This window comes from Paramacrobiotus metropolitanus, unplaced genomic scaffold (genome assembly GCF_019649055.1).
Source record: "Paramacrobiotus metropolitanus isolate TYO unplaced genomic scaffold, Prichtersi_v1.0 Parri_scaffold0000106, whole genome shotgun sequence".
Taxonomy (NCBI): Eukaryota; Metazoa; Tardigrada; class Eutardigrada; order Parachela; family Macrobiotidae; genus Paramacrobiotus; species Paramacrobiotus metropolitanus.
In genome coordinates, this window is record NW_026570326.1 from 85,561 (window position 1) to 98,267 (window position 12,707).

Genomic DNA, 12,707 nt, shown 5'->3' on the forward strand with positions numbered 1-12,707 from the left:
GGCAGTTACCCTAGTTCTTTATTAGAAATGCTCTAGTTTCCAAGGAGATTTATCACGCTCAAGCAAACAACCACCACATCAAGCAGCACAGGCACAGCAAAACATAAATAACAGTTACCAGTAATATGTAATAACACACGCAAATTTAAACAGCCACCAACTCTGAATACTTGGAACCAACGGATTTCTTCTGCGCTTTGATAAACTGATTTAAAATCTCATAGCACTGAGCGCGCCGTAAACACGCCAACGTCTTCTTGGCAATCTCCGCGTCGGGATCATCCAAGTGTATCAAGAGGACTCGGCAGGCTTCCTCGGCGGCGGACGTATCACAATCACCGAGTTCCAAGGGCATGGTACTGAAAAGGTCATGGAGACCCCGCAGTGCTTCCAGTCGGACGTCGCGCTGCCCGTCCAGTCCTTTCAAAAAGGCCCCGAAAACCTGTTTCGTCTCGTCTAAAAATAATCCGCTTAAAAAATGATCAGTAACACAGCAGTGGTTTCGCTGCTTACATTCGTTGAATCCAGCGCCCGATTTACAGTAGATTCGGTACAATCGTAACGCTGCTTGTTGCGTCAAAGAATGCTCGTCCCGTACCAACGACTCCAGCTTCGGGAGCACTTCGCTTCGTAGATCATTTAGCAGCGCAATCGAGAGCAGTCCCTGTTCGACGCAGACAACCAAACACGAGCAGCACGCGGCACGCAGAACCGATTCGGCTCTGCCAGGTTTCCATGTCATATTCGGAGCAAAAAGTTCCCGGACCATCGACTCCGAGTGCTGGCTATTCCAGTCGCCGTCGGCGGGGGGCTGGTTTCGAGTATCCTGTATAATGTTCAGCAGTAGTTGGAAAATCCCGAAACGGACGCGCACGCTCTTTGACGGAGCTGTGTTGGCAATGAAGGCCGGGAATAAAAGGTCACTGTTCTGGTGCAGCACGGTAATGCCGTGCTCTTCCAGGTAATTCTGCAGGATGCGGAATTCCATGGAGCAGAAACTCCAGTCTCCGGCTAAAGCTGGACAACTCAGAAGTTCGGTGTGGAATGACCGACAAAGCTTCGAGCAGAAATCGGCGTTGGAATCAGTATACTGATGTTTCTTCAGTTGTTCCACCATTTCTGCAATCTAAAACCGTCAAAATAATATCTATTACAAAAACGGTACCTGTTTTTTTGAAAAATTTAAAAGAAAACTCGCAATATAGCGTTGACTAAACATTTCCAGAGGAAAGTAGCTACTGAACAGTTAACGCTTCCAAATATCAATAAATAAACCGGAAGTTTTGGAATATTTGACTTCATAGCAAAATCTTACCTTGGCTTTCATTTCTTTGCTTTCAGTTAAAGCGTTAATGTGCATTAGCAAGCTGTAAGCAAGATTTGTGTACTCGATCAACTGGACCGGCATCTTCTGCATTAACCGCTCGATGCATTCCAAAATGTAAAAATGCTGCGCTTCTGACGTAGTTAGCGTTAGCGCCTTCAGTGCGCTCAAGGTCCCCATAAGATAATCCTTTAAAAGGTCAGCACCCGCACCGGCCAATATTCCGCTAAGCACCACCAAATGACTGGCACTATCCAGGCTGGGCAACAGTAGCTTGCAGAACACCTTCGGCTCAATGAACCTCCCAATCAGGATCGCACATTGCTTAGTCTCTAGCACCACATCTCGGTTTTCATCGCGGGCTGCTGTCGGCAGCGCCGCTAGGACCTTATCGATGACAACCACGCTGGATACTTCTGCATGGCGTAACAGCTGCTGAAGGAGTTTAATGGCTTGTAATCGCACACTCTCCTGCCAATCCTTCAGGTCGTTTAAATTGGATTGGATAACGTTGAAGAGCACGCGCTGCACCAGCAACCGGCAACCCAACAGCGGCCGCTCAGCCGACGAATTTTCTGTAAAATTGCTCGGGAAGTTTCCGCCAGTTTCTGCGCTTCGGTCGAAATCTAATTCGGCCGCTTGCTGAACCTCATCATGGTTCTCCGCTTCGTACTGCTGCCCGATATCCCGCCACAGCACGTCACACTCCGCGCGAACTTCCGCGATCACATCAAACAGTCCGCAGATAAACAGCGGGATAAAACGGTTCCAGTGCGAGTAGCGATCCGGGAACTGCGTCATCCACAAATGCAGCGTATTGAACGCAGCACGGCGCACCGTGTGGTGGGCGTCGATGACGCGCTGGGCCACGGACCGCCAGACGTCGGTGATGCGCCGGTAATTGCCGTACTGCAGCGCGTAGCCCATGGCTTCGGTGTGGGCAGCTCGCACTCGGGCTTGGTTGTGGGTGAACGTTGCTAGAAGGGCGTCGATGATGGGATCGGACTGGGAGAGGAAATCCTTGCTAAAGGTCACGGCGAGGGTCTTGATGCAGCGACAGGATTCGATGCGGATTTCCGCGAAAGCATCATGAAGAGTTTTTGCGAGTATTTTCACGATAACATCCACGTAGAGCTTCATTAAACCATCTGCAAAACACCACGCACACGTTTAGCAATTTTAAAAATTTCAGCAAAATTACAAGCTCATTAAACATGGAAAATTAAATGTATGTCGGCGTTGGAAGACCTTTTAAATCACCGTCACAACGTCGCTGCATTCCGCTGTCTTTATGTTTTGAATTGACTTGAAACGCATTGCCACTTTGGAATGAGCGTCAAGCGGACTTTGAATTCCACGCTGATTGCTCACCTTTCTGCTGTATAAGAGAGTGTAACAGCTTCACTTCCAGCAGACGAATTTCTTCCGATTCCTGCCGCGATTCACACTGAGCTGCACTGTTATCCGACGAACTCACTGATCCTTCGATGCCTAACTGGATCTGTAGCATGTTTAGCAGAACAGGGACCGACTGATCGATTTCCCAGTTTCCATGAAGGAGGTCACTGTAGGTCTCGAGTGCCAGCTGGCACACCATCTCGGAGGGATCACCGATGAGCGCGGCGATTCGCTGCTGCAGCTGCGGATTATCTCCGGCTAAACCTGGCGTCCCAGACTGTATGTGGGCGCGGATAGTTTGTAAGGTGTTCATTCTTGTCTGCCGTGTAGCAGAAGATAACGCGCTCTCCAAACTGGCCAATGATGACAACTCCATTCTGAATCAGGTTTTCTAGATCGATGCACCCCTAGTCACATAACGTACTAGTAAATGGTCATTGTTTAACAAAATTAGGAATAAGCACTTTTTGGCACGGAAAATTCTTCTTTTTAGGAATTTGTAACCAGTTAAAAAATGTGGATTGCTGTACAAGCTTGGCCATTGTGACTTTATTCATATTTAAAAATATTTACCACCTTCTTTTGCTCGTTTACGAGGAATAAGACTCATAATTTTAACGGTTTCCTCAAGTACAATACTATGTAGCACAGTACTATAATACTATGTGTACAATATACATACATACAACGAAAATTAGAATATCAGTAAACTGTGTTTTTATGTGTTTTAAGTCAGCCAGGTTGCCATAGTAATTATCCGAAAAATCCGCGAAATGGAAAATTTAAATTACGTAAGTAAATCGAAACAGGGGTGAGCGGCTAGCTCACCCCTCTGCGAAGAGAAATGAAAACCCAGCACCAGCGCACTGCACACCTTTACAGCAACGGAAGCAATCTACCTTATTGAAGATCTGGTAGATGGAGAAACACACCAGCAAAAAAAACTGACCTCTAACTACTACTTTGCTGTGGGAACAGGACGATGGAACGATTGCCACGAGAGGAGCGATTATGTACATTCTGCAAGGTCGGGAAGACGAGCAGCATGCTTTGAACGATTACCCGGCATGCTTCCTGCACCGAGAGAAATTGAAGGAACGTCTAACTGCCTTGGGCCTCACGATACCTGACGGCGGGCTACTTGAAACAATCGAGAGGGTGTTACAAAGCAAAGATACACCAAATGAGAACGAGAAAGCGTTGTTGTTTTGCTTGAGCGACTTTTAAACCAAATTTTGAAAGATGGCCGCAAAATATTTAGCGGTGAAATGTTACTGTTACCTCCGTCTTAACTTACATGCCAATGCAACCGAAAGTATTTAGTCTGACTTCCTTGTACAGTGTATTTGGGTAACCTGTTAATTTTATTTTATGTTAAGTGCTATTTTCGCTACTATAATAATGTTATGGCAAAACTCTATTGCTTATTTTATTTTCTTGTTTATTACAGTTATCATACGGCACAACGCATGGTGTGCCCCTGCCAAAACAAACCTGGGGGAATAAGTTGTGTTGCCTTGTCTACTATCTGTGAAAACCCGCACCATTGGCGCATCTTTTATTCAAACTTCACTTTACACGTTTTAAGAGCAGTTAAAGAAACAAGAGCTCAATAAACATTTCCGCACTCACAACGGTACCCAAAACAGAAGCGGCGTCACCCCGCTGTATCTCTAGAGACAAACGCTGCCGAAGAAATTCGTGTGAGCGGGCTTCTCCTGAATGGGCCCGCAGGCGCTTTCCAAGTTTTTTAATGATGGCTATGGCCGACGGTCCCCACGGACCCATAGTCTCGAAGGCAATGGGTGCGAAAATGTGACGTCCGTTCAGGTAGAACTACAGAAGTATAACCTGGTCTTCTTTCCTTCTGCCTGAATGACAGCCGATCCCGCGTTCGCCAAAGTGGATTTGATATGGGAAGCAGCGAGGGTGTCATCGCATGTGACATCCCAAGCTAAGCACATCCCCCTCTGTTTGTGTGGGATGTGCCACGAGGCTCAAGTTTTGCAGGGATGCCGGCTGAGACTAGAGCGCGGCATACGATGCTGTTAAGCCCACCATGCCGCGGATGCCTGCCAGCGGAAAAGCGACAAGACAGACCGTGATGGGCGTAGCTATCATCCGGCTTAGATGACTGCTAGCAGTCACACTTTGTGCCAGGGGCGTCATAGGGGGGAGGGGGTGTCAATTTTGGCAGTTTGCCTCCCCCTATTTTTTCAAAACCGGTTGCCCCCTGTCAAAAAAAAATTGATAAGGGGGTGAGGAAGGAAGGCAAAACAGCCTTAGCCATAAATTAATCTTAATCTCTTTTCCTTTGAAAGCAGTTTCGTAGTTTTCATCTTAATAAGATGTTTTAATATCACCCCATTTGCTCGTTCGTCTTTATTCTAGAGCTTGTTTCATTAATTAGACGTTATTTTTTTGATTCCATTTTACTTAGGGTGGGTCTCACATTCAAAGCGAATCTAGTTGCGATACAGCAACTCCACCTCGCGAGGTGGCTTCGCGTACCGTATCTGTAGGCGTGGCCACTGCAAACAACCACCTCGTGCGGTTGAGCAACCGTACCATAACGAGATTCGCTTTGAATGTGAGACCCACCCTTAGATAGATGTCTGCTGCGCTGATTATTATTTCGATTTTACGATGCTGAATCGTGAAGTGTGACTGGATTTTCGTGATTATTGATTTTGGCTAATACTCCTAAAAATACTGATTTTTCTCCATTGGTCTCCATTATTGATGGGTAATAATTAGCCGTGTTTCTGAATGGTGGTTAATCAGATATTTTTTCTTTAAAAATTCTCGGCAATACAAACTTAATGTACTTTGCAGCCCAACCGGAGCTTCTGGGTTCCTCATCACCGTCCCTTGTCAAAACGCAACGCGTGTACTCCATGCCGCAGACGACAGAACTCGACACAATCCGCTCCAGAAGATCCCCAGACAGACGACGTTCCCGGTTGACACAGAAGAGTCTGGATGTGTGCCACTACCGGAAGACGGTGGCAAACCTGGAGAAGCGACTGCTGGACCGAGATCAGCTGCTGGAAGCGAGGGGTGTGAAGATGGAGGCGCTGCCCACTGAGCACAACAAGACGATAACCGAGAAGAACGAGGTGCTGGAGCACATGACGCGGGCGCAGAACGATGATGACGTAGTCCGCTTCCTGCCCGTGGAAATCCTGAGGGAGACCTTCCTGCACCTTAACACCGTTGATCAGTGGCGGATGCGGGAAGTGTGCCCCGGTTGGAACCGCATCCTTGCTTCTGCCGCCAAACCGAATAAGCGCTTGCTGCACATCCAGTTCCCACTCGATCCTTCCCGCTCGTTCCTACTTCGTCGACGCTCGTCTTCCGAGGGCAAAGTTTTTATTGCTGCCGCCTGTGCAGCTCGCTGTAGGCGTACTTGCCTTGTGGCCATTGTTGGCTTCCCAGTCCCTGACGATGCAGAAGACCGGAATTATTATCTGCCGTTGTGTGATGAACTGACACAAATCCTTCCACGCGAGCCCATGCATGGAGGAGCCGAGAAGAAGTTATGGGAAAATCTTGTATTAAAGGATGCCATATGTGGAACTCCTAACAACGACGATGAGGATTACATTGCCCGTCTTCACCGCAGTTTTGACTCGCTGGCGGCAATGTGTCGTACAATGACTGTGACGAACTTCACGTGCAGAGTGGGGACTTCAATGCCGGATGGGTTTCAGCCGCTCACAGTCCGCATCACCTTCGCAAGGATTAGCCACGACCGCCGTCTGACTGTCGCCGACTGGTGGGACATGATTGAACAGGGCTGTCCGCTGCTGGACGACCTCCAGAGGGATCTGGTGTCCACTACGCTCAAGAAGACTGACCGGAGTTTTGAACTTTCCCGTGGACTTTATGTGGTAAATACGCAAAAACAATCACATGTTTGTAGTGAAACCTACCGATGCGCCTCCGCCAGCTGCCGTTTTGTTCTAGCACTTAACAATAACCGCGTCAATGGGTTTATTTATCGATCTATTGCAGATTTGGCGCTACCGGCAGCTCGGGGATCCTCGCAAGTGTCGCACCTTCGGCGAAGCGCCTGAGTTTGGTCCCAGTCCACTGAACTCCATCGATGTGGACAAGTTGACACGAATGGTGCAGTATCAGATGTACTGCGCGATAATCGGCATGCCGCTCAGCCATGAAGTGACCGGGCCCGCTTAGTAGCGTCTTCTCTTTAGGCGGACTTTCAACGGGAGTTAATTACAAACAAAGAATGAAAAATGTTTATTAATGATGGTTTTTGGAAGGTAATGTCTTTTCCGGCTGAAATGTTTAACAGTTTCTATTAGGCGCTTCTAAAGGACTTGGCAAGCGATGTATCACGGTTTTGATATGATGTTTTTGTGGACGCAACATGTGCATAGCTTTTTGAATTTGTCAGTTGGTTAAACCAAAGCAGCGCTCACTCGCTGCAATTTCTATAGTAAAACTATGCTTACTACTCAAATTTCTGCGTGCCGTGAAAATTAATTTTTAAGCTAACGTTTAGCCAGTAACGAATGTGTAGTTACAGAATTGCTTATAACGTCTGCAACTCAAAGTCTTACATCGAGTCAGGATGTGGGATGTTCAGTTTCTGGCGTTTTTGTTGTTTAGGGATGATCCCGATGCAACCAGTCCTATTAAGTAACAAGATCTATAATGATTATAACTACAAAAATATCTGAGACGTCGAAATCAGAAAAACCATAGCATAATGAAAAAAGTGTAAACGCCATTAGATTCAGCATGTTCGGAAACTGTGTCACATGGCATTTTATTTTTTAAAAAATTAATTTTGCCCGTGCCACCGATGCCGATTCCGGCAAAGCAGCAGGTAGATTTACAGCGTTTTTTGAACCGGCAGAAATTACCGGACAAGCTTGTACAGGTTGGAAAAGGATGCATGGTCACGAATCAGCTATGATTACGATTATCAGGAGCGAGAGAAACACCAGTTCACTCTGCGGTCAGATCGCAGGTATAATCGACCAGAGCGTGGCGAAGGTACTCTTAACTAGGGTTGTTAATGGTGCGATTTGGTGCGGTGCAGTGAAGTCACGGTGCAATTTTTAAGTATAACCGCACCACCGACAACGGTGTATCTACAAAATTTTCACCGTCGGTGCGGTGCGGACATGAAAATTTCACCGCGGTGCATTTCACCGCACCGCATCGCACGGCACCGGTGTGCACCGTTCACAACCAATTCGGTGTGCACCGGAAAAGTTTGTAATTATAGAACCACTTTTATTACTTTTCGCTAGCCACACGCTTTACTTGTTAACTTAGTACAACTAACGTTAGTGACAGTGCTTATTGTAAACAACATAACAGCAACATACATGTAGGAGAAGAGGCTACAGTAAAATCGCATCCTTGATCCTTGTTACATGCAGAAGTCTAACAGCTAACTGCATCGGACATGTATGAGAAATACAGAGAGTTAATATTACATCGTAATCGCATTCATTTAAAACTTGCGCATTCGTTTTCTTTTCTCTTTTGGACCCAGTTACGATACCACCGGTGAATCGGCAATTTCACCGGTGCGGAACCGTGTACATTTTTTGCCGCACCGACTTAATGCGGTGTAACTTTTCTTCAAAATTTTCACCGCCGTCATGAATATTTTGCCAAAAATTCACCGCGATTTTTCGAAATTTCACCGGTGCACCGGTAAAAAATTCCACCGTTAGCAACCCTACTCTTAACTCAGCAAACAATGCAAAAATGTACTGTAGAGTAACCCTGCACTTGACAGCTTTTTTTTTGCTCAAAGAGATTGTTTAAGGGTAGTCCCGACGTTTTGTTTGCAAAGTCGGGGGCCGTTCGCAATTTGTTTTTTTTGTTTTTCGAGTTTAGCCGACGTTTTGCCGACTGTAGCCGGACGTTTCTGTCTGACCGTTGACAGGCTGAAACGTCCGGCTACGAATTACCGGTCAGGCCAAAACGTCCGGCTATAAACCTACGAAAAAACAAAAAAAATGAGACGGGCAAAATTTACGGCGGACGTTTTGGCGGCCCCCGGACGCTTTGGACGGTTTAGGCGCCAAAAGGTCCGCCGGGCGTCTCAGACGTCCGGACGTTTTGGACGGTTACATACGAGCACATTCACCATTCACACATGCTGCCTGTGACTAGGCAGGCAGCACATGTGAGTGCAGCTAAGTCGGCTCTGGGCCAGCTGAACGTTTGCCAGTACTACAGTGCCGTACAGCTCATATCGTACGAAAAAGCTGTCAAGTGCAGGGTTACTCTACAGTATCTGTGTCCGTTACGGAAGTTTGTTACGAAAGTAACAACTAATACAGTACTCGTAATAACGCAAATCAAGCGTTAGCAACGCCGGTCTGCCAATGCACACCCACGCGCATTTTTCTAGTTTATTAGAACGACGTCCCATACGAACGGAAGAAGGAACAAAACCAACATCAGGTTTAGAAATAGAATGGGCTCCCGATAATGCGTCCAGTCATGCTACACTCATGGCAAGATTGTCAGAACAGGTAGTCACACATGGTGAACCGCTTAGACAACATTCATCCGCTTGAATAACAACTTACCCTGCAGGCTAGCCCATGTTCAGCGCGCCGGACCTGGTCAGCCGAGATGGACGCCAACCACCCTGACAATCTGGCTAGCTTGTGTTCGCTCGGGATCGGCACGGCTGCTTCCAGTGATGCCCAGACCGCGCTGCCGAAATCATCCGTCAAGGACAAACACATCGACAGGCCAACCGACAGTTTGATCTCCGTGCAACGGTTCAGTCGAGCGTATTTCAAATCCATATGACAATCCACCAGATGCACGGCATCGCACGGTAGACCATCACATGCTGCAATGAACTCAACCAGACGATAACAGGATGACGAGAACCGATCACAGGTCTGCTTAGCGATGTTGCGATGCATTTGACATTTATCATACTGATAATCGGTAGAATCCAGAGTGTTGCCGATTTCCAGTTCCACGCGGGCTCCCACTAAATAGATCCTTCGCAATCGACTGGATAGTTTCTGTCCCATAAAGTGTAACACGTGCGTCATCGTAATAAAATTCTCGGTGTTCGTACGACTTCGGTGACCATCCATGACGATGTGCTGGGTGGATTTTCGGAAGCATTTGAATACAGAAGCCATGAGAAAGTAATGCAGTTGTGTAGTGTAGTGGCTACGCGCCATATTAGCGCGTAGCAACCCGCATGGCTGTGTTGACCTGTAGAGGACGCATTTTATGTGGTACTACGAGTATTTCATGATTCAGTATCTATCCGGCCAGAGTGGCACAATAAACATCTGTGCCAAGACGTGACAATTGGCGTGAAGTGTAGTATTCTCTGAACTCTGAAGCGGGAAAGGAGAAGAGGAAAGCGAGCGCTATATAATAAGAGAGCGAAAATGACGACCACAACCGATCAATTGACTAAATTCAATCCGGAAACCATGGACTGGAAGGCGTGGAAGTTTTTGTATGATAATTATACTGTGCTGACCGACCTTCATACGGACAAGCACCGTGCCTTGCTAATAAACAGTCTGGATACGAAGGCCCTGCAGCTCCTAGTTTCCATGTGCAAGCCAAAGATGCCGTCCGACTTCACACTGGGTGAACTGGTCACGAAGCTGAAACGGCCTACGCCCCGTACACGAACCAAATAACCGAGTGGGCGCTGTTCTTCAGTCTTCGGCAGGACGAAAAAGAAAGCCTGGTGGACTTCGCGACGCGTTTACGTGACAAAACGATCCTATGCGACTTTCCGGCAACAGTGCTGGAGAAGAATTTAAGTGCTGTGCTCGTGGCAGGCGTCAAAAGCGACGCAACAAGACGCTACCTAATGCTGCAAGAGCTGAAGACGTTCGACGCCGCCCTCCAAATTGCTATCAAATATGAAACAAGCGTGAAAGAGGCGAGAAAAACTAACGTGGAAGAGAATGTGGTGAACAGTATTAAGAAGCGAGAAACAAGAGTGAAGAAAGAGGATAAGAGCAGGAGAGAGAAGAGACAAGAAGAGAATGAAGAAGAAAGTGGAAGTGACGAAGAGATGCCGTCCCGGCGGAAGTGTAAAAGATGCGGATCCTGGCGGCATACGCCCGAGGAATGCTGGTATAAAAACACCAGGTGCAATGCTTGCGGCATGAAAGGCCACATAGAGAGGGCATGCCAGCAGAAGGACAACAAGAAGAAGGAAAAGGTCGATACCGTCTACAATGTCGAAGAAGACTATTTCGACATTTTGCCATAATGTTCTGCTTTTTCACTTCATTTTAAGGGTGAAGGTGTAGTGTAGTGGCTACGCGCCATATTAGCGCGTAGCAACCCGCATGGCTGTGTTGACCTGTAGAGGACGCATTTTATGTGGTACTACGAGTATTTCATGATTCAGTATCTATCCGGCCAGAGTGGCACAATAAACATCTGTGCCAAGACGTGACAAGTTGCATTATATGATTCGCGTAGTAGCCATTGGAAGGGTATATAAGAACGATGCCGGCCGTCAAAACCGGCAAATCCACAAGGCAGTTCCACGTATAGCAAACGTTGCGTAATCTGGTCTGCATCACAGTGTTCAGCTGGGAAAACACTTCCAACCACACGGCAGACGATAGCACATGCGCATCGGCATCCCCGATTTCTTCGCGCCCGGCTGGCGACGTCGTAATTTCTTCGGTCAGCATCCATGTTCGGATTTGAATCCACCGGGTTATGATGCGATGCCTTTCCTCGATTTCCTGTCGACAAAGCACCATAACATGCTGCTAACTAGCAGTGAGTGTTAGCGGCAATAGTGAGCAGCTCAGTAATAGATATACTGATGGCCCTTGTAAGGACTGCGCTGTATATTTATACAACAACAGCAACAACCGATACAATATTAGATACGTAGCACAAAATGGGTTGTTAACTAAAATCTGAATGAGGTATCGCCAATTCACGGTAAGGTTTTCACGCATACCTGAGAGAACTTATTATTCCTCAAAATATACCACACACGTGCGTCCATTACGCCAGCAAACCAAACCAGGCCGTAAATGAACTCATCGGGTTGTAAATCAAAGGTATTCAAGCGCTGCAGCAGTTTGTCGACGTCCACATGACGACAGTCCTCAGGGATCGGCAGACTGTGCTTCTGGAAGGTTCCAGATTCAACAGCCTCAGGATAGGCGTTCGGGTCTGTAAGCGAAGAGCTCTGGTCATACCAGGCGTCCGATGGGGACTGGGCGGGAGGTTGCAATCCAGTACTTGTCCACCACTCACGGACCACTCTCCAACGCAGTTGTGCGAGGGAAACGAGCTCCGTATACTGTAGATCACTCCCCCACCGTATAACGGCCAACCAGGTCGCTTTGCACGGCGTCATGGGTATGCCCCGCGTTATATTGACAATTTCCGCGGGGAACCACGTCCACGCACCGCCAGATGCCTCGCGCATCCTAGCGTCCACGGGGATGTTCCTGTGAGGCTTGGCGTAAGCGTGCGCCTCGATGAGGTCGGAGTTGGTCATCACAACTTGGGTGATTAGGAAAACGCGCTGGAACGGGATGAGTATACGATGTCGGTCTCGGCAAAAGAAGCCAATAAAGAGCCCAGAAGCCAATAAAGAGCCCAGAGTCAGCCACGTCTACCACACGGCCAATGTGGAACAGTCCGTCCTCGCCCAACACGTCAACGCACTCCGTGCGATAGCGACTCATTTAAGAAACCTAGGCGGTCCGCACGAACTGCGTAAATCAACACCATCAACAGATTTTTAAAAACTTTCTAATTATTCTAAAACATCCAAGAACATCTGAAAAAACTACTTGTAAGAGAATCAAAGATACAGTACAGCTAAGAAATTAGAAGCACCAACACGATATCGAGGCAAGAAACCACCCTCGCATGACAGCTAGTAGCTAGCACACAAGCCATGTTATTTCCAGTGATTTACAATGTCAGGCTGATTTACACTGGATTTTAGTAAATT

General features: G+C 47.4%; 3 protein-coding genes across 6 annotated transcripts; 1 reads left to right on the top strand and 2 right to left on the bottom strand.

The window, feature by feature from the left end:
• Position 1: 1 nt before the first annotated feature.
• Positions 2-10,192, bottom strand: LOC129597515 (dynein axonemal assembly factor 5-like). Of its 4 annotated transcripts, XM_055495093.1 has the most exons (6): positions 9,307-10,192; positions 7,309-7,380; positions 2,696-3,129; positions 1,316-2,472; positions 514-1,126; positions 2-456 (listed from the first exon to the last, which is right to left on the bottom strand). In XM_055495093.1, exons 3-6 carry the CDS (start codon positions 3,096-3,098, stop codon positions 146-148), a joined length of 2,484 nt encoding a protein of 827 aa, XP_055351068.1. In that variant the 5' UTR covers positions 3,099-3,129; positions 7,309-7,380; positions 9,307-10,192; the 3' UTR covers positions 2-145. The 4 variants fall into 4 exon arrangements, with proteins under 4 accessions (XP_055351068.1, XP_055351069.1, XP_055351067.1 ...); XM_055495094.1 differs by lacking the exon at positions 7,309-7,380; XM_055495092.1 differs by lacking the exons at positions 7,309-7,380; positions 9,307-10,192 and having other exon boundaries at positions 2,696-3,387.
• On the top strand, positions 5,055-7,196 carry LOC129597518 (uncharacterized). Its single transcript, XM_055495098.1, has 4 exons — positions 5,055-5,096; positions 5,385-5,468; positions 5,558-6,615; positions 6,740-7,196. The coding sequence occupies exons 2-4, from the start codon at positions 5,465-5,467 to the stop codon at positions 6,920-6,922; spliced, it is 1,245 nt and encodes a 414-aa protein (XP_055351073.1). The 5' UTR covers positions 5,055-5,096; positions 5,385-5,464; the 3' UTR covers positions 6,923-7,196.
• Positions 10,193-10,413: 221 nt separating the features above from the next.
• On the bottom strand, positions 10,414-12,695 carry LOC129597534 (uncharacterized). Its single transcript, XM_055495132.1, has 2 exons — positions 11,697-12,695; positions 10,414-11,472 (listed from the first exon to the last, which is right to left on the bottom strand). Exons 1-2 carry the CDS (start codon positions 12,243-12,245, stop codon positions 11,116-11,118), a joined length of 906 nt encoding a protein of 301 aa, XP_055351107.1. The 5' UTR covers positions 12,246-12,695; the 3' UTR covers positions 10,414-11,115.
• Positions 12,696-12,707: the final 12 nt, after the last annotated feature.